This window comes from Erinaceus europaeus, chromosome 12, assembly GCF_950295315.1.
Source record: "Erinaceus europaeus chromosome 12, mEriEur2.1, whole genome shotgun sequence".
NCBI classification, from domain to species: Eukaryota; Metazoa; Chordata; class Mammalia; order Eulipotyphla; family Erinaceidae; genus Erinaceus; species Erinaceus europaeus.
The window spans coordinates 22858819-22880561 of record NC_080173.1 but is presented as its reverse complement, the minus strand read 5'-3'; the positions used below and the strand labels follow the sequence as shown (position 1 = coordinate 22880561).

Here is a 21743-nt window from a genome sequence, read left to right as displayed (position 1 = left end):
AAGGTTGGAAGGTGGGGAGAAAAGCTCTATAAATTAGAAAGTCAACTGCAAGGCAAGGTCAGGTGGCTTTCTAAATTTGGAGAAATAGCTCAAGTAGTTTATATAATCAGTGTCTATAAACCAGTCCATCTTAGTGATTTTTTAATATGTGAAAGAAACACTCTCGGGCAGAGGTAGATAACATAATGGTTATGCAAAGAGACTCTCATGCCTGAGGCTCCCAAGTCCAGGTTCAATCCCCTGCACTACCATAAGCCAGAGCTGAGCAGTGTTCTGGGAAAGAGAGAAAGAAAGAAAGGAAGGAAGGAAGGAAGGAAGGAAGGAAGGAAGGAAGGAAGGAAGGAAGGAAAGGAGAGAGAGAGGAAGAGAGAGGAAGAAAGAAAGGAAGGGGAAAAGAAGGAAAGAAAGGAAGGAAGGAAGGAAGGAAGGAAGGAAGGAAGGAAGGAAGAAAGAAAGAAAGAAAGAAAGAGAGAAAAAGAAAGACACTCTTCATGAAAGAGAATGGCACTGAGTTCCTTTAAAACAATAAGCAAAGTGTGACCTAGGAGGTGATGCAGTGGATAAAGTGTTAGAATATGAAGCATGAGGTCCTGAGTTCCATCTCAAGTACCAGAGTGATGGTCTGGTACTCCAGCTCTCTTTTTGCTCATTAAGAAATAAATAAATCCGGTTCGAGCCCCCGGCTCCCCACCTGCAGGGGAGTCGCTTCACAGGCGGTGAAGCAGGTCTACAGGTGTCTATCTTTCTCTTCCCCTCTGTCTTCCCCTCCTCTCTCCATTTCTCTCTGTCCTATCTAACAACAACGACATCAAGAACAACAAATAATAACTACAACAACAATAAAACAACAAGGGCAACAAAAGGGAATAAATATTTAAATAAATAAATAAATAAATCAGGGAGTCAGGCGGTAGTGCAGCCAGTTAAGCACACGTGGCGCAAAGCACAAGGATCGGTGTAAGGATCCCAGTTCAAGCCCCTGGCTCCCCACCTGCAGGGAAGTCGCATCACAAGTGGTGAAACAGGTCTGCAGGTATCTTATCTTTCTCTCCCCCTCTCTGTCTTCTCCTCCTCGCTCTATTTCTCTCTGTCCTATCCAACAATAACAACATCAATAATAAAACAACAAGGGCAACAAAAGGGAATAAATTTTTTTTAAAAACTAAAAAAAAAAAAGAAAGAAAGAAATCTCTAAAAAAGAAAAAAAATAAAATACCAAAGGTACCTCTACCTACAGGCTTACGCATATAAGAGGCACCTCCCCTTAAATTGTACTTAATTATACAGCTTCAATCTGTGCATTCTAGTGTGTGTGAATTATATAAAATAACAGAGAAAAGAATAATGGGGAAGCTCCTATGAGAAGTTACCCCCTAGTACCTCTTCTCTACCTTCCTAGGGCAAATGCTACCTTTCTTGTGGCCTGAATATAAAGGAGAAAAGTGAGAATTTTCTTCAGGGAGAGTAAAGGAGTTAAGGCCTGCTCCTCTTTCCCTCAGGCAGTGGCCCAGGACAGGGCACATGAGGATTCTTTGCAAATGGGGCTGGACTGTTTGTTCTTAGCACTCCAGATTAAAGAACAGTATGTGTGTGTGCGCTCTTAACACTCCAGATTAAAGAACAGTGTGCGTGTGTGTGTGTGTGTGTGTGTGTGTGTGTGTGTGTGTGTGTGTGTGTGATGAAGATATATTGACCAGTATGTGCCAAAAGAGAAAGCCCCTCCCACTTCTGTGCAGAGAGAAGGTCACTACAATCCAGTGTAGCAGTTGGTGGCTTTTTTTGTCCCACACAGGGAAGTGCCAGGTGGCAGCTGACACCTTCTGATAGCCCTCAAGGGGCTGAGTGCTGCTGCACTGGCTCCATAAGACCCAATGAGTCCCATCTTCTACTCTGATGTAGCCTAACAAAAATTCATTCCTTTCTCCCTGAGGGTCCTTAAGAACCCATGTGCCAAATCTTGGCCACCCTCAAAAGATAGGTCACAACAGCACCTAAACCAGACTCTCAAACCATCTCTCAAATTACTTAGGAATGGTAAAAACGCAGAGAACGAAAATTCATGTCATTCAGCTCAGGTTTTCAGTTTCTTCCCCAAAGCGGCATTTTCCTAACCAATGAACGATGGATTAAATAATTTTAACTGTTTCTCCTCCTGTCTACTGTCCAGTGGATGGTACACTAAAATGAGTGACACACCAACAAGGCAATCAAGAAGGTAGTGAGAACCCACAATGCAGAAATAATCCCTGCAAAGAAACTTAATGATGGGTTTAAATAGTACACGGTACTAAAATGATTCACACTGAAAGATTAAGCCACATCAGAGAACTCCCTCCATTATCTTTCATCTGACTACCCCCCCCAATCTTTCCTCCAGGGTTTCTGGGGGACAGACAGAGAAGGGAGAGCAAGCAGGCTTTACAGTGGAGACAGAAGGCTAGGCTCTTCTCTGAGTGGAGAGTCTGCTATCCATGCCACAGCTTCTTCATCTGTAAAGTCAGAAATAAGACTGGGAAGTTTGGAAATGTTCCCTAAAAGGGAAAATGGAAGATAAGGGACCTGAGTCAGGGGGAAGCCAAGGAGGATGGCCCATCACCACTGAGGAAAAAAAAGGAGACCTTCCCCTCATCCCCATGTGTGTGTGCTGGTGGTAGCTGGGGAACTTACAGCTCTTTGATGTGTAGTCCATGTGGAAAGCAGGTGCTCCGGACCTCTGTGATGTTATTGGAACTCAGATCCAGCACTTCTAAGGAAAGGTAAGCTTTCAGATTACTCCCCTCCACGGTGTGAATCTTATTATGTTGCCTGAAAGACACAGAGGGAGGGAACTTTGAACATTTTGAACATGCCTTCTTTGCAAGGAAACTTATGTGCTCTGCCATTTGTGGGGGACAGGGGGAGCACTTCCCCCTCCCTGCCCACTTTTCTCCTTCAGAAAATTATAAATGAAGTCAGTACTCTCTGAAAATTGCCCATCTTCTAGCCATCAGGTTTCTACTTGCTTGCTGGGTAGAATATTGAATCCTATGTCTGTCTAAACTCTAAGTCTAGATGTTCTCCCCAAGGGCAAGAACAAAGGTAGTGATTTTGATGATGTAAGAGCAGCCTTAAAGAACGCAGAATTCATCAGGCGCTTCTCAAAGGGACGGCCAGCTTTAATCTGGCTCTCCCTGAACTTGGGGAGCATAGTCCAACTTCAAGGCTGACATGGTTGCAGACACAGAAAGCCATTTAATCCAGCCTAATACTCATCCTTACATATCTTAATTCTTACTGGCATTATTCCATGTACAAGTATGGTAAAAAGGCATGAGGAAATGGGAACTCAATATGAGCTCTCACTGGAGCCGAATCTTCTGCCCTCTGAGTGGTCTGATCTTTGCAAGATGGGATCACAACCATTATTGCAGGAATATGAAGCATTAAACACAAAAGCATCTGACAGGTGTTAACATGAGTACACTCACAGTGTTTGTTCACTTCCAAGACAGGCATTTTTACCACTAAGGCATTTTCAATCCTCCCTCTGAAAACCAATCAACTAAGTAACCAACATTTATTAATCAGGAGAGGTAATTAATGCAAAGAAGGCTGGAGGAAACAGCATCCAGGTGTGGTTGCATCTATCAGGCACATTCATACTGCCCAATCCCAGATGCAGATACTTCAGAATCTGTTGGGTGGTAGCACTAGTCTTCTGGGTTCCAGGTACTTATTGGGGCCAGTTTCTGACTAAACAGTGTCAGGGTCTCCAGCCAATCAAAGCATTCTTAAACACAACATGAGTAAGCCAGGCATCACTTACCAAGTGGCATCTCTTTTAAACAAACGCTTGACCAAGTCAGTTCCAACAACAGAAACAAGGCCCTCTTTCCCAGAGCTCTGGGGCTGCTCATCAACTCCACTATCCCCCCTCCCCCAATGCCCTTAACAAATCTCCTAGGCCCCTGAACTCAGAAATTCATTTACCATGGCATAACTCTACACTAAGAAATCTCCCTAGTGTGAAAAACCTCACTTCCCTACCCCAAAGCCACTTCCTTGGGGTTCTTTATTAGGTTCTTTACAAAGATAGTCTCTTCAATTGTCCAACTCCAAAAAGAAAAAGACAAAAAAAGAAAGAAAAGAAGAGAAAAACCTTTATTATGTAAAATATGGGGGGGGGGGAGAGAAAAATTAATGGCAACAGAACTGAGCCTCATCCAGGAACTCTGAATGCAGGAACAAGGAGCCAGAAAGAAAGTCTGAAAAGAGGAGGAATTGGCACCCTGGGCCCCCAAATCTCACAGAAAGAGACGCCATAGTAAAGGCCACAGGACAGCTGCAAAGCCAGATAAATCTCTCCCACAGTCTCCAGTGTTTCTCTTCACCCCACCTCCTCCTCCGCCTCCTTTAATTCTTTCATCTTCTACCTCTCTTCTCCTTGCCTGCCAATCTATTTAGTCTATGTGTCCACACACTGGATAAAGTTCCCCATCTGCAGAAGAGGCAGCCATGGAGACGAGAAATGAGGGCATGTGGAAGGGAGGATGACAAAGGCAAAATGGATGGAATGTGTGGGAGCCAAGAGGAGGAGTGCAAACTTCTGCTGGAAGAGGCTGCTCCTGCTGGGGGGATCATGAGGGCTGGTGGGGCAGGCAGGACCTTGGAGAGGCTGCCTCACTGGTCAAGGAGAGAAGTAGGGAAGCTGTGCCATGAGATTCCAAGTGAGGAAGGGCAGCATAGAAACAGACATAACAAAAGAGGGGGGCCCATGGGGTCTGGACCCTGTAACTGGATATATCAGGATGGTGCTTCTAAATCTTCTAGTTTGTAAATGTTAAGATAAGCAAGTTAACAGGTTGCTGGCCACACCTATCTGTGCAACACAGCAGCCAAAAAGATCTTGTTAGGGAGGGCATCCTTCATATCAACAAGTCAAATATATGATATGGGGCTAATATCCAGACTATAGAAAGAACTCTCCCAAGGCAAGGGAACCCTCCTGCCCTACTGGTGGGAGTGGAATTTGGTCCAATACCTGTGGAGAGCAGTCTGGAGAACTCTCAGAAAGCTAGAAGTGGACCTACCCTATGACCCTGCAATTCTTCTCCAGGGGGTATATCCCAATGAACCAAACACACCTACACAAAAATTTCTGTATATACTTGTGTTCATAGCAGCACAATTTGCAATAGCCAAAACCTGAAAGCAACCTACGTGTCCAACAACAGATGAACACCTGAGCAAGTTGTAGTCTATATACACAATGGAATACTACTCAGCTATTAAAAAGATGGTGAATTCACCTTCTTCACCTCATCTTGGATGGAGCTTGAAGGAATCATGTTAACTGAGATACGCCAGAAAGAAAAGGATGAATATGGGATGATCTCACTCAAAGACAGAAGTTGGGGAAAAAAAAAAGAAGAAGAGAAGGGAAAAGACAAAGCAGAACTTGGACTGGAGTTGGTGTACTGCACCAAAGTAAAGGACTCTGGGGTAGGGGAGGAGGGAATGTTCAGGTCCTGGAACATGGTGGCAAAGAAGGACCTAGGTGGGGGGTTAGAGTGTTATGTAGAAAACTGAGAAATGTTACACATGTACAAATGACTGTATTTTACTGTTGACTGTACACCTTTATTCCCCCCCCCCAATAAATGGGGAAAAAAACTCCCCCGCCTCAACCACAAGAAAAACAAATAACCCAGTTGAAAAGCAGACAAAGGATGTAATTATTCCTGCAATGAAAACATATACATGGTGAATGAGCACTTGAGAAGATGCTCAGCAGTGGTCATCATGAGGAAGATGCAGATGTGCTACCAACTCACACTCGGCAGGCTACTATCAAGAAAATAAGATGGAAGAGTGGGAGAGGATGTGGAAAACCTTGCAACTGCTAAAGACAGTGTGACAGTTCCTCAAAATATTAAGCACAGAATAGCCATGACACTGACAATCCTGCCTCTGGGTATAGACATAAAAGAACTGAAAACAGATCTGTTTATAGAAGCATTATCTGCAATAGATAAAACATGAAGCAACCTAAGTGTCCACTGGTGGACAAGTAAACAGAAAGTGGCATGCATATATGATGGGCTGTTATTCAGCTGGAAAAGACTGAATTTTGCTATTATATGGATGAACCCTGAGGACACTACCTAATTCATACCTAATGTGTTCGTATTTAAGTAACATTGTGTAACATTATCTAGAAGTATTAGGTAAACATCACTAGATATCAGTGTGCATATTCTATAATGAATTCACTGGAAATTCAAATATATTCCTCAACATGCAATTTTAAAAGTATATTAAGTAAATAAAAGTGTCTCTCTCTCTCTCACACTCACACACAAATGCTATACGATACCACTTCTGTATTTCTCCTTCTCCTTCTTCTCTTCCTCCTCCTCCTCCCCCACCCTCCTTCTCCTCCTCCTTCTCCTTTTTCTCCTTTTGCCTCCAAGGGTATCGCCTGCACTGTGAATCCACTCTTCCTGGAGGCCATTTTTTCCATTTTGTTACCCCTGTTATTATTGTTGTTGTTATTGCTATTGCTGTTGTTGGATAGGACAGAGAGAAATCAAGAGAGGAAGGGAAGACAGAGGGGGAGAGAAAGATAGATGTTGGTATCTCTGACATCGCCTCCGGAAACCAACGATGAGACCTGGCACGACCTGAAGAAACAGATTCACAGACTCCAAAGCTCACTCTCTACAGAAAAGCAGAATTCTGGTGGCTGACATTCCCCATCAAGACAGACATACAGCGTTTCATCCCTTGGCATTTTCTTCTGTGGTCAGCTACTTTAGACTGACACCTCCATCGGACTTACTGGTACACGCTGCTGTGTTTCTCAAAGACTAACTTCAGCCAATTGCCTTGAGACTTTATAGACCATGTCCCCTCGCCTGCAGGCTCTGTCCCAGAGGCAGAAAACTCCCCCTCCTTATTAGGTTATGCCCACAGAGGCATGAAGCGCCCCAAGAGGCAAGAGATGCCCACAGAGGCAGGAAAGGCCCTTTGAGGCAAGAGATGCCCCCAGAGGCATAAAGCATTCCCAGAGGCAAGAAATGCCATTTCGCCTGCTAGGCCTTGCCCTTTGAGGCAAGAAACATTCCCCTTGACATCACATTGGTTATTGCTGCTCGCCTATTTTGTTTTCCATGTCTTATGCCAGTTCTTTTGAAAACGCCTGTACGATATACGTTTCTGTTCACCCCACAATGGGCATTAGTTAAAAAGAAAGGGGGAATTGTTGGTATGCATGAGACCCCTTCTGTTTCATTTGGTTTAAATCCCCCCTGCTTAACACTATTCTATTTACATAACCATTTCATTCTATTTACATAACCACTGTTAACAAGTTCCACCCTCCCTCCAGGGCATTTGTGGTTCAGTGATAGGATTCTCGCCTAATCTGCCCCCTCTTTGTCACACTCTGATTTTCACCACTTTTCTCTCCACCCTCTCTATGTCACATCCTGTTTCCACCTTACTTGGCAAGTATATATAAAGACAGCATTGTGAGTTTTAGAGTACTGTACTTTGAGTTTAACTTAGCTCATCTTAGATTGCGCTGCGTCCTGCATGAATAAAGAGATACTGCCTACAACCCAGCCATGAGTCCCGGGTCATCTGTTACCCGCCCGTGAAGCCAGCCTGGCGAAAACAACATAACCCGTCGAAAACAACAGATAGACACCCGCAGACCTGATTCACCCCCTGCAGGTGGGGAGCCGGGGAATCAAACTGGGATCCTTCTGCTCTGCACCATGTGCACTTAACCTGCTGCGCTACCACCGGCCTCTGTTTATTCACTTCTATGAAGTGAATTCAGAAGGTCAAATTCATTGTAACAGAAAATAAAAAGTGGGTGCAAGGAGCTGAGGGAGTGAGAAATGGAATAACTGCCTGATGGGTTTAGCGTTTTAGTTTTGCCAGGTGAAAAAGCTCTGAAGATTGGTGGCATGAGTATACCTAACACTACTAAGCTGGACGCTTTTTAAGATGATGTAAATTTTGCTATGTGGTTTTTACCAAGATTTAAAAAAAAGCAAAGCAAGCAAAAAAAAAAAAAATCAATTCCCTGGACTCCTTTGCCTACAGCTCCAATGACGGCTTTGAGTCTCACATCCACGACTGCCTCACTGCCCCAAACAGAACCTCGCACAAAGCAGGCATACCTGCTGCCCTAGGGTCAACTACACTCGCCTTTCCTGCTGCTCACAATGTTCTTTACCTAGAAACCCACAGCCTTTTTCTCCTTCCCATTTTTATTCAAAGACTAACTTCTCAATTAAGCTTCATGTATGCAAAAAGGCTGTTTCACTGAGAGAGTCAAACCAGCCACTGGGCAGACCTTCATGTTTTAGAGAGGCACCTTCAATCTCACATCAAAACATGTACAAGACTCAGGGTAGAAAGAGACCCCGTGAATCTCCAAGTAGCCAGTTACTTTCATGCCTTCACATTCCCCCAGGAAGTGGGGCTCAGGCTCTTACCCTTGACCAAAGCCCACCAAACCCCATCACACACCCCTACACCCAAGGCATGCCCTATAGACACCTAGCCTGAGTAAAAAGCAAGCATTCAGACCTCAGCTGGGGCTGAACTCAGACCTCATCTCCCCCTTTGAGAGCATGCAGCTGTTAGAACATGTCCAACTCCATCGTGCATTCCACTTTCATGAAACTGTCTGTCTTCTGCATGTGAAACATGGTTGGTCATTCTACCCCTTCTTTCATTAACTGCTCAGTTTCTAAGAAGGATAAAAATCTTTTTTATAGCTCTGAATCCTTCTCCAAGTGTTTTTTGCAGTAACTCACCAGTTCCTAAAACACCTGCACAGAGGCAGTCCTGGGTGAAGCATCAGGGAAACCATATAGCAGTCTAATGAGACAGATGCTATTATTATCTCTACAGCAGAAGAGTGCAGCCCAGAGAGCTGCTGGAATTTGCCAGAGGTCACACAGCTGCGATGTGAGAGGAGACAACATTGCAAACACGAGGAGACCTCTCTATCCAGCCCAAACAAGGCTCTCCCAGCAGAACTTTAAAGATCTTACCACTACTCTATCCATATACCTTTGGCAAAGTCTGGCTTGACCTGAACAAAAGCTGGTTATTTCCTTATCATAGTAAGACTCCTGACTCCTCTGATAACTACTCTTAGCCAGCCCTAGCTTTGCACCGGCCTTTCAGAGATCAGTGTCAGTGGGAAATCTGAAGGCTTTTTGCAGCTGAGCTCAGAAAATAGGGCAGAGGAAGCAGAAGTTCTAACTCACAGATATTCTGGATGGGCAGGCTGTCTTTGAGTGTGTAGGGAAAGTTGCAGGCAGGGTATTCCCAGAATTTACAGAAGAAATTGAGGAGGGGGACAGAAGTACCGCAGCCTTTCCCAGCCATCAAACCTAATCAGCCAATTCCATGGTTACAAAAGTGCTGTGGCCACACCACCAAATCCCCACCCCCACCCCCACACACATACTCCCAAATTCAGTGTCAGTTTACCCCTCAGGCTGCCCTTTGGGGTGGGAAGAACTTAATACAGCAGAAGTCTATTAACCCAACACCTGTTAAAGGCTTCAAAAATAAAATCAGTCTTCAAAGGCAGAGACCAAGCAAGATAAGCTCTCTCCAACTGATTACATTTTCAGACTTGAATATTAAATTAGACAGTAAAATGGAAGGAGGCATTTGAAACCAACATTTAAAACTTTTTTTAAAATTTATTTTTAATGACACAGAGAAAGACCCACACAGACAGCAACCAAAGCTCTGCTCAGCTGTGGCTTATGATGGTGCTGGGGATTCAACCTGAGACTTTGGAGCCTCAAGCAAGAAAGTCCTTTGCAGAACCATTATGCTGTCTCCCTAGCCCAACATGTAAAACTTTGTATCATAAAGTTTTATATCATAGTGACTGATTATTCTACTGTAGTTCTGTCAAAGGTTGGTTTACAAGATGAATTCCCCTTGGAGGTGAAAAAGATCTCACGCCACAGATAACAGTCAGGAAGAAAGGGGAGGAGATCAAAGGCAGTGGGGTCAAGGTGGGTCAAATGGATTATATCTGGTTATGAAATTATGCAACTGCTGTCTACAACAGGGGTCATCAAACATTCTATTGGTTTTTTTTTTTTTTCAGAAAAGCCATGACATATTTTCTATGCAAATATGAATCATGACTTTTGATAACCCAATATAATAAGCAGAGAATACATATTTTAAGCCTGATGGGTCATGTGGCTTCTTCACAGCTTTTAACCCTAATGCTGACATATAAAAGCAGCCATAGACAAATGATTATGACTATGTTTCAATAAAACTTTATTTACAAATACAAGTTGTAGGCCACTTTGGTCCATAGCCTGTAGCTGGCTAACCCCTGGTCTAGTTTGCATTTTTAGAGGGCAGATACTCAGACTATAATCCTTGTTCAGATCAGCTTTAGAACTGTGTGTATGGTGGGGGAGAAAGCATAATGGATATGTAAAGAGGCTCATGCCTGAGGCCCCTAAGTCCCAGGCTTCATCTTTTTTTTTAATATTTATTTATTTATTTTTCCCTTTTGTTGCCCTTGTTGTTTTATTGTTGTAGTTATTGATGTCATTGTTGTTGGATAGGACAGAGGGAAATAGAGAGAGGGGGGAAAGATAGAGAGAGGGAGAGAAAGACACCTGCAGACCTGCTTCACCACCTGTGAAGTGACTCCCCTGCAGGTGGGGACCCAGGGGCTCAAACTGGGATCCTTACACCAGTCCTTGCGCTTAGCCACATGTGCTTAACCCGCTGCACTACTGCCAACCCCCTCAGGTTTCATCTTCTGTACCACCAGAAGCCAGAGCTGAGTTGTGCTCTGGTAAAACAAACAAATAAATAAATAAGAAGAAGAAGAAGAAAAGAAGAACTGTGTATAAGTCGCTCCTTCTGTATCTGTTTAGCAACCTTCATTTTCATAATGGCAAATTCTTTTCTGGGACAGAAAGAAAACCCTTCCCTTTTTTTCTTCAGTGCCAATGGCAGACCTCACCAGTGGCAAACTTGCCTTTTCTACCTCTTCAGCAAGAGAAATGGAACCTAAGTCTACATTGCTGTATTTCTTAGAATTCATGGTTCCTTACTAAAATCCAGTAAGCAAGAGGTATACAGGTAAGTAATATAAACTTAGAGAGAACAGGCATTTACACTGTAGAGATCATCCTTGCTGGTTCTCCCAATAAAAAAGAGATGCCCTGAGTTCTTACATTAACAGCCATGCTTATGGTACTCACACCAGCCCACACTGTGAACTCCTGGGGTGCTGACTCTTATTACAAATAGCAGGTCTTCCATAAAGTTGCCTTAACTTCAAACTTTTGAAATTCCTTACTTATCAAGTCAGTAAAATCCCAGTTGCAGCCTTTGCTTCATTTAGTCTCAAACACAGCTGACCCTTGAACAACACAGGTTAGGGAAGCCAACCTCCATGAAGCAGAAAATTCAAGCCTAAGTGGGCCTGTGCAGTTCAAACTCCTGTTGTGTCAGAGACAATGCAAGTTACATACAATCTAGCTCTACAATGGAGAGGAAAACTGCTGGTCTGCTTCTAAATTCTGCTTCTAAGACCCCTTCTGTTGCATTGCTTGTGATCTATTTACATAATTATTGTTTTGCCTGCACTGGTTTAATCCCCACTGGTTCGAGCACTTTTTCCTTCTCCCCACCCCCTATCCTACGTACATCCTCTTCTGACCTGACACTTCCGCTTCAAGAGATATATATAGGACAGGATTGTGATTAGAGATAGCTAGCTTGCACTGCATTCCTCATCAATAAAGATTGAACTGCATCCCAGCTCAGCCATGAGTCCCTGGTCGTCTCTCTCCCACCAGTGAAGCTAGCCCTACAGAAAACAATACCTCTGAGCCCCTCCCCAACTTCCCATTCCCCACAGTGATGCTGGTGGACTTGGTTCATCCAAGTCTGCACCCAGTCATCTCTGAAAACTGTAGCACTCAGCACCTGGCTCTTTGGAGTGCTGCCCTGAATTCTTACTATGGCTCTACACCACAGCACTGAGCCCCATGACCCACATGTGTGATGTTCTGAGTCCTGAGCAAAACAGATAAAATTGTTTACTTGTCCTTGGGTGCCACTTGTGGCTATTGTACAATTTTATAGCCTATATACGGAATCCACACAATATGAGAAAGTTGTTGAACCTGATGTTAGTAAGTGTAAAGCTCAGTGCAGAACAGATTGGTGATACTTACTTACCTTTACTACTTTATTGCAAATGCCGATAGAAAGATAAACATTTCAGGAACACACATGGAGATGATGAGTTCTCCTTTGTTGGACAAAACCAGCACTACCAAAAAGGCCATATGATTGACAGTTGTCCTATTTGTAAACACTTTTCTTTTTAATTTCACAAGTATGCAAGTTGGAGAGGTGGCTCAGAGGGTAGTGCACATTTCTTCCATGTGAGAGGATGGCATGTTCTATGGGCAGTACCGTGTACGTCATTAAGGACATGTGCTGACATCTCTCAACAAAAATAAATCAACAAAGCTTAACCCATAGGGGGGTAGGGGGCTGCTCACCTGGTAATGCATGTATGTTACCATGCCCTAAAATCTGGGTTCAGTCCCTGATCCCTATCTGCAGAGGTGATGCTTCAAAGAGTGGGGAAGCAGTGCTGGAAGTGTCTCTCCTTATCTGTCACATTCTCTTTCTCTCTCCCTCCCCCACTCTATTAAAAAAGAGAAAGGAAAAAATGGCACTGGGAATGAAGTTGTACAGGCCCTATAACCCTGCTAGAAAGAAAGGGGGAAAAATAAAAGGACAGAAGACCTTAATCCCAAAAAGGAAAAGTATCACAGGCGTGCTGAGAAGTATACAAATCAGAAGTATACAAGTATATCTCAGTGCATTTGTTATAAAAATACATAAACACACACACAAGCATGCATGTGTGCGTACACTCCTATGTAACTACCACTCAGATCAGGTTATGGGACATGTTCAGCATCCCAGAAACTTCACTCCTGTCACCTTACTTGTGACTCACTTCAAAGCAAACATCTAATCTCTACCCTCCAATGATTAATTGTTGCCCATTTTGTGCTTTTTTACATACATGGAATCGGTCTGCATCTGGCTACTTTCAGTCAACATGTTTATGAAGTGCTTCTACCCTATTATATTAGTGACTTCTTTCTCACTGGTGTATAATATGCCCACTGAGAGAATATGACATTTTATTTTCTATGCTACTAGAAAGTAAAGTTTGAATTAGTACAGTTATGTGTCAGCCATATATTTCCCATTTATCTTTTGATATAATTTGCATGTATTTCTGGCAGCCTTCAAAACCAGCTGTGATACTGCAACAGTGGAGCTACACTGGAGCACAAAACTGAACTCAATCCTAGCAGACTCTGGTGGTTTTCCTTTAACAAAATCTCACAGACTTGAGATGAATCTGAAAACTCATTTGATCAATGACATGTTTCATTCAACGACCTTCTCAGATGCCACTGCCCTCACTGTTTCTCTTCCTGTGCCCTTCCACCTCCAAATTACTAGAAATGTAGTCTAGTGTGGCAAAACATGGTCAAGCTTAAACCAATTATGAACAGGTGTCAAAACAGTATATGCAAGGGTATGATGAACACTCTCAAAAGGGAACATAGTACTTCTAGGTCACCAACTGTCAAGGAATTATTTAAATGTATCTGATGCTGTAACCACTGTTCAACTGCAACTGAAAAATGAAGATAAGGAGGTTTAAAATAATAATAATAAAGTGAACCCAGAAGAGCTTTCCTAGGCCAGTTTAAGAAATGTTCCTCTTAGAATGGCAGCCAAAGCATCACCCTCTCATTGGCCTGCTTTAGATTCTTCTTCAAAATGAAAAGCAAAACCATCTGTTCTGTTGCATAAACTGATAATTTGCTCTAAGAAACTAGTGTCTCCTAAGCAATGGCCCAGCCAGGTTACTTGGCGAACAGGAAATGAGAATCAGAGCATGCACCAGTCCCCTCTCTCTTTCTCTCTCTCCCCCCTCTCTTCCCTACATCCATCCCCCATCCCCCCCCCCCCCCAATTGGTGAATCATCTATTCCCTGGGGAATTTTGGCAGATTCTCAGTCTGGCTGTAGAAGACGTTCTGGATCTGTTTATTCAGGTGGAGACTGGATAAAAAACCAGAGCAGCCCAGTGGCGGGATAAACAGCCTCCACTGGGCGGGGTCGACCCCTGGCAGGACTGGGCTGTTTCAACCAACCTCCTAAATGGTTCACTTCCTTCAGGCTTATGTTCCCCTCGGGGTTTTCAACCAACAGTTTCCATGAACTCTTTGCAAAGGGACCCTTATACCCATGGGAATGTGTGGCCCCCAGGACTTCACTATGCAGTCCCTTTCATTCTACTACCCATCAGCTCCATACCTGGAGCTGGTTGCTTAAGGTGTGGAATAAAGAAATTCAAGCATGATCCAAAGTCAGCCCCCATGGCTCTGTGAGGGCTAGAGTGACCTAGTTTATGAAAAACTACAAATCATCAGGATCCAATCCAAATCACCAGGTTCTGCACTCCAATACTATGAACAAAACCAAACAACCCCCCCAAAAAGTGCACATTACTTAAAGAAACACATTAATTAGAAAAGGCTACCCCCCATCTGCAGGGGGAGTTACTTCACAAGTGGTGAAGCAGGTCTGCAGGTTTCTATCTTTCTCTCCCCTTTCTGTCTTCCCCCTTCCCCTCTCAATTTCTCTCTGTCCTATCCAAAAAGAAAAGGGGAGGGGAGGGGGGAGGGGGAGGGGAGGGGAAAGGAAAGGAGGGGAGTGGAGGGGGAAGGGAGGGGAGGGGAGGGGAGGGAAGAGGAGAGAAGGGAAGGGAAGGGAAGGGAAGGGAAGGGAAGGGAAGGGGAGAGAAGGAAGGGAAGGGAAGGGAAGGGAAGGGAAGGGAAGGGAAGGGAAGGGAAGGGAAGGGAAGGGAAGGGAAGGGAAGGGAAGGGAAGGGAAGGGAAAAGGGAAGGGAAAAGGGAAGGGAAAAGGGAAAAGGGGAAAAGGGAAAAGAGAAAAAGGGGAAGGGGAAGGGGAAGGGAAGCCTACCTGCACTGTATGATTCCAAAAGTGATGCATGCTATTGCAGAAAGGTCAAAACTACAGTGACAATTAAAAAAAAAAAAATCACAGTGACCATGGAGGTGGTGCAGTGGACAGACTGCCTGACTTACAAGCCTGAGGCTACAAGCTCGGCTGCCCATATTAGATACAACGGAGTGAGTGTCTAGTTCTCTGTGTATGCATATTTCTCTCCCCAGCCCCCTTATTAATAAATGAACCAATCATTTAGAGAATCAAAGTGGCCTAAAGAACTACACAGGGAGTGGAGCACAGGGACACTGTACTAGTGGATCTATGTCTTTAGATACATGCAGAAGTCCATAGCATATATCACAAATAATATACCCTCATGTCAACTATGGCTTTAGTTAATAATAATGTGTTAATGTTGGCCTACTATCCTAACAAATACTCCACACCAATGCAAGATGGAAACTGGGAAGAGGGTTAAATGGGAAGTATCTGTACTTTCTGCTCAAGTTCTCTGTAAACCTAAACCTACTCCAAAAGTCTTCATTAGAAATAAAAGGTCCTAAATATTAGGTAGCCCCAAAATAATTATATCATTAAAATATATGCTGGACATGGGCTGAATTGGTCGGCCCATGTTTATTGCTATATCCTTAGCACCTAGGCTAATGCTTGGAATGGAAAAGTCATTCGATAAATATTTGCTGAATAAATAAATGAATTACAACTTAAGCTCTGTCTCATACATTCACTACCACATTCCAGAACAAAGGAATGCTATTCAGGGGAAGAAGAAAACACACACACACACACTCACTCACATTCACACTCTGAAGCTAGACCAACTATCCAAGTAAAAATATTTTATCTAAAGAAAAAAAAATGAAACGTGTAATAAGAACTAACTTTTGTAGGTGTGAAAACAGATACATTTTTCTAAATGTTGACTAGATGAGAGTTTCAAATTAACTGCATTTCTCACATTCAATTCAACTCTGAAGAGCCATGTGAGCCAGGGTTGATTAAAATGAAACAACCCAGGGGCCAGATGGTGGTGCACCTGGTTGAACAAGCATGTTACCATGAACAAGGATCCAGGTTCAAGCCCCTATTCCTACCTGCAGGGGAGAAGCTTCATGAGTGGTGAAGCAGATCTGCAGCTCTCTCTCTCCCTCTCTCTCTCTCTCTCTCTCTCTCCCTTTCTCTCTCATTCCCTCTCTCTCTGGTCTCCCACTTCCTACTTCCTCCCCTCCCTTCAGTTTCTCTCTGTCCTATCAAATAAGACAAAGAAAAAAATAAAGAGAAAAAAATGACTGCCAGGAGCCATGGATTCACTCATCATTGTAGGCACCAAGCCCCAGTGACAACCCTGGTGGGGGGTAACACAAAAGAGATAGACCTACCTAACACACAGTAGCCAGTAAGCCCTCCTTGCCCACTCTGTAGCCCTTGTCCCTCAGTGAGGGACATCACAGAGGGCCCTGACTGAGGTTTCCAGTCACACCCCTATCCGCTTCCTGTCTTGACCATCTTGGAGAAGGATAGCACATTCAAAGAAAGGAATTTCAATGAGACAATGCTGACATGATGAAGTCCTTCGAGGCACATCAGGGCTGATTGCTCTCTCCTGGGAGAAAGGTTGTGCCATTTAATACAAGCAGAGATTTCTAAGGGCTGACCAGTGCTGGGGAAGGCATTCTGAGACTACAAGAAACAATCATCCTGGCACTTGGGCAGGGCTGAGTAGTACTAAGCAGGGCCAAGAGATAACAAGCCATGAACCATTTTCCCCTGAATCCAGCCACCTGCAGGCATGTCTGGGTCAGTACAGTAAAAATGTTCCTCTTTGCTGATCAAGGGCAACATGGTCACTCAGTTCCTCTCAACTTTCTCTTCCCTTCAGTGTGTGGACACAGGGCTAATTTTCTTGTCCTCCCAATAACGTGGCAACCTGCTGCCATGGCATGTGGGCTGGGTGGTGCCCACACACACATATTAGAGATGCTGAGGATAAGTGTTAGGTGTGTCATGTGGAGCCACAAGGCCTGGCAACGATGTTAGCCTAGGGGTGCTGCCAGCTATTTGGGGCTCACACCACTTCTCAGAACAACTTAAGGTCTCTATGTGTGCCCCTCAAAAGAAAGGTGAGAAAACCAGCAGAACTAACAGTTAGCTAAGGGTCCAGATTCTCCCTGACCTGAGGCGCTAAGTTGTTCCCCACAGAGTTGGGCAAAGTAGAATGAGGGGCGTGGGCAGCAACATGGGTTAGAGGGCTCTTGACACCAGATTCAAATTCTGAAATTTTACTAAGAAGCACCCACACACAGGCCAGACCCTCTCTGTGAGGATGTGGAGCTGTAATGGGAGGCTCACTGCTTCTCTACTGACAGGGGTGATCTGGAAAGTCCCCCAGCAGTATACTAGGTGGCATAAGACACACAGAAAAACCCACTTCTTCCTAAGTTTCCTAAATTAGGGGGTCATGGGGTAGTTACTTAAGACCAGAAGGTTTTGTCCTTAGCTGCAGGGGCCACTGTTCATTCAAGTCCTGCTCATCAACCAGGACTTGAATAACTGGAAGCAGCAATGAGAAACAAGCTAACCTTACTCAAAATTCCAAACATAACACAGCCTCCATCTATGGTTGTCCTCAGTCCAGGGATGGAGTGTCCCTGCTACTCATGCATTCCATATGCTAATGTAAAAGGAGGGGAAAGTTGACAACTCACTTGATGGCCACACTGAAAGATGGCATGCAAGGAAAAAAAAAAAAAAAAAAGGTTGGAAATACTATACTACGTTGCTTTCAGACATGGTATGATCATGATGGAATGAATATTGCCCTCCCCTCTTTTACACATTATTTTAATATGTTTAGCAATTATATAAGTAAAGGAAACTAACATTGTTAAGGCAGTGAATGTCATCTTGGTCACTGAACTTGACACTGATTCTCAAGTGCATAAAAGCCTGACTTGTACCAGTCAGGTGGGGACATGCTCAGTACAGCCAAGGGACCCCTGGGATGTATTGATAACTCCTCCACCCAATCACCAGTCTTTTCTGGCCAGAGGTAGTGCTGGTTTCTAGGATCTGCCCTTGAACTCCCTGAACCCTAACAAGCTCACACGCACAGCCTGCTCCAGGTGGTGCAAACTTCAAAGGGTCTGTGAAGCTGGAGCCTGGAATGGAGCCCTGGGCTTCCACAGCCTCCAGGAAATGGTTACCAGGTTGGAATCATGAGGATTCCTGGAACCACCCAGGAAGCTCTCTCCTTTGCCACTTAGCCACTGTGGAGGCACAGGACATGTCTTTCTCGATGGAAACAGTAGCAGGAGACACAGGACTAGTAATATCAGTAATGGTGTTATCAAATCTAACATTTAGTTAATATTTTCTCAGAAGTTAGATTACTGCTTAGCTGGTTCAGTCCTCATGACAGTCAAAGAGGTGCCATTACCAACCCTCTTTTACAGATGGGATATTTAGGGCAACAAAGCAGAAAGCAGTGTAGCAGGGACTGGAGACATCATAGGAAACACTTCCACTTGGTGCACAGAATGGTTCCTAAGAGAGGTGGGCACAAGAACTCCAGCTAGACAGCTTCCCTAGGCAGCACCTAATTATCTCTCAGCTCTTGGCATGCATCTACCAGGGTCACTCCACAAACCTATTACTTAAATAGAGGTGACTCCGCAGACACACAGGGAACAACCTTGTCTCAAGTCACCATCCACCCTCCTCTTTCCAGACCCTCGGCATGGCGCAGGGCTCAGCCAGATCACCCCTATTTACATTTAACATGCTTGGTATAGGCCCTAAACAAGGAAGTGATGGTGACTCCTGCTTCCTTAGGCAGACTTGACCTTACTACAGCCCATTCTTAAGGTCTGCCAAAGACAGCAATATTGAGACCGCATTAGCAAAGGCTAGTGAGAATAAAGGGCTCATCGGTTACAAAGCCGGCTCCTAGCTCAAGAGGAATATAAAGCATTAACAAAGGCACTGCGATTCCCTTTCTCCCTCTTCTTATTTCTCTGAGACCCCTCGCCATGGGCGACCTTCCTTCTCAGGAGGAGGTTTCCCAAACCCTCTACTCTTTTTTCTCTAGATAGGTTTTCTATCTCTGGGACATTTTGCTCTGGGCCACACCTTGGTTTTGACTGTAGCGCCTGGGAGATGTGCGGGGTGGTCCCCTCCCCTGTCTCCCTCAGAGAGCACCGACTCTAACCTGGAAAGCAGTTCTAATCTAACCGACCTTGAGGCTGTCGCCCAGAAGCTCCCATTTCGGCAGATGCATTTTTGTTCACCCCTACACTACTATTCCTCTGTCAGAGTTGGAGTCTTTTACAGACATTGACCCATTTAAATGTGCCAATTAGATAGAAAGATAAGGGAAAGATGTAGAAATATTGTGAAGAGATGGTGAAGCCTGGCTGAGCTTATTCTATGAGATGAGTCCCTCCAGGTTAAGTCTCTCTCTCTACAGAGGGGTTGAGCACAGGGGGGACACATAAATCTCACAAGGTTGGTGGCTATGTAAGTCTTGCCTCCCCCACAAAAACATCCTGCATCTTCCCACAGAAGCCTGGCATTCCTTTTAAAAACATTAAGCCTGCTCCACTCTAAATTTTCTATACTATGGACATTAGATAAAAGGAAAGGGGGGGGGGTGTTGGGAAATTGTGCAGATGTGGTTGAACACTGGCAGAGCCCACAAACCACTATATTTCCATGCAAGTATTATTTACAGATCTTCACCACGTTATCCCCTCAGGGTATTGTTAATTCAGTTAAAACCATTGCAACAGTTGCTAAGGACGCTTCCACCTTTCCAACATGCCTTTTGCCTCTCTCCATCCCCTTTCCTAGCCTATCCCATCCTGACTTGCCACTTCCAGAATTCTTCCATAAAAGCCTCTCCTGTTTCCACTTTCTCTCTCTTTTCTCTTCCGAGACCCGACCCAGAGAAGAGCTAGTTGGAGGCGGCCATTTTGCTAGCTCCTCATGGCCTAAACTGCTGTGCTCACACCCAATTCTGGGGCACCCGCGTGAATAAAGATTTGCATTCCCAGTCCACCACGAGTTCCTGGTCTCTTCTCTCTCCCCCGAGACACAACCCAACAAAGCATCTCTAAGTCTTTTGAGTTTTAGACTATGACTAGTAATACTCTGGCTCCAGTTTTCCAGAGAGGCAAAGAAAACTGTTTACATGTCAATCTCTCCCACACCAGTGGTGGCCTCTGCTTTACCTGACTCACAAAGGGTAAGGCCCTATTCTGGGGTGGCCCAGAGAAGCAATGTGAGTACACCTCCAGGTACACTGCAAGGACAGGCACAAGAAGCTGCAGCTGATGACCTGTGGCTAAGAGGACAGAGACCCACCTAACTGTGGGTGCTGGATATCCTGACTGCTGGCCATTAGCACTTTCTTCATGCTTCCTGTGCCAGCTGCCCAGTAACCCTGTGGTTCTAGTGGGGGATGATGCTGCTTCAGCATGGGGCTGCAGTCTCTAAAATAAAATCTCCCCACCCCCAGGGAGCAATACCACTGATGAGCCTTTAAAAATAAAACCAGGCCTGCTTCCTGCCCCACCAGGAAGAGCCTTGATCTCTTGATCATATGATTTAGGGGATCTCTTAGCACACCACTTCCCAAGCCATCACATATGCACTGAGTGCACTGTGGATTAAGGATGTGTATGTGTGAGATTAAGGAGTCAGCTCTTTCATGCAAGCTTTTGCATTCATCCTGAAGATAAGACCTATAATAATATCAAAGTGACATATTCCCAGCATGTTGCTCCACCCCAAGGCCATATCACTCTTTGACTTGGTTGTCCTCGGTTCCTGTTAACCTGGCTGTCCTGGGTTCCTGTTAACCAACACTTGCCCCATTTTTATTTTCTTGATCAATTTTCTTCCTTGATTCCAGTTTCATAAAACATATATTATACTTAAAAACAAATAACAGACTTCTGGAAAAACTCTTCAGAGTCCAAAGCTAGACTTGACACTAAAGACACAGTCCACGGGGAAAAAACTAATACGTTATACTTCACTAAAGTTTTAAAATTTGCTCACTGGGGGCTGGGTGGTGGTACACCCGGTTAAGAATAGACATCACCATGTACAAGGACCAGGGTTCAAGCTCCTGCTCCCCACCTGCAGGGGGAATGCTTCATGAGTGGTGAAGCAGGTCTGCAGGTGTCAAATCTTCCTCTCCCTCTTGCTATCTTCCCCACCACTCTCAATTTCTCTCTGTCCTGTCAAGTAAAAAGAATAGAAAGGGAAAAAAAAGGGAAAAAATGGCACCCCAGAGCGGTGGATTCCTAGTGCAGGCACCGAGCCCCAAAAACAACCTTGGTGGCAAAATAAATAATATTTACTCATTGGAAAAGTTTAATGTTAAGTTGAAAGACTGAAAAAAAAAATTCAAACAAAACATTTAACAAAGAATAAGTAACTAGGATGCATAAAGTCTCAAATTCAGCAACAATAAATTGAGCAATTCCATTAGAAAACGGGCAAAATATATGAACAGACAGACATTTCTCTATAAAAATATATAAACATGAAAAAAGAATATAAAGAAGACTGATGAACATACAAAGTACGTTCACTAGTCATTCAGGATGATGCACATTGAAACCACAATTGAGACAG

General features: G+C 44.2%; 1 protein-coding gene across 5 annotated transcripts in view; it reads right to left on the bottom strand.

Moving 5' to 3' along the window:
- The window catches only part of LRIG1 (leucine rich repeats and immunoglobulin like domains 1), a 139345-nt gene that overhangs the window by 40245 nt on the left and 77357 nt on the right, over nucleotides 1-21743 (bottom strand). For all 5 annotated transcript variants that reach the window (XM_007520626.3, XM_060202914.1, XM_060202916.1 and 2 more), the window contains one exon: nucleotides 2668-2805. In XM_007520626.3, the coding sequence (XP_007520688.1) occupies nucleotides 2668-2805 (138 nt within the window). The remainder of the gene's footprint in view (nucleotides 1-2667; nucleotides 2806-21743) is intronic.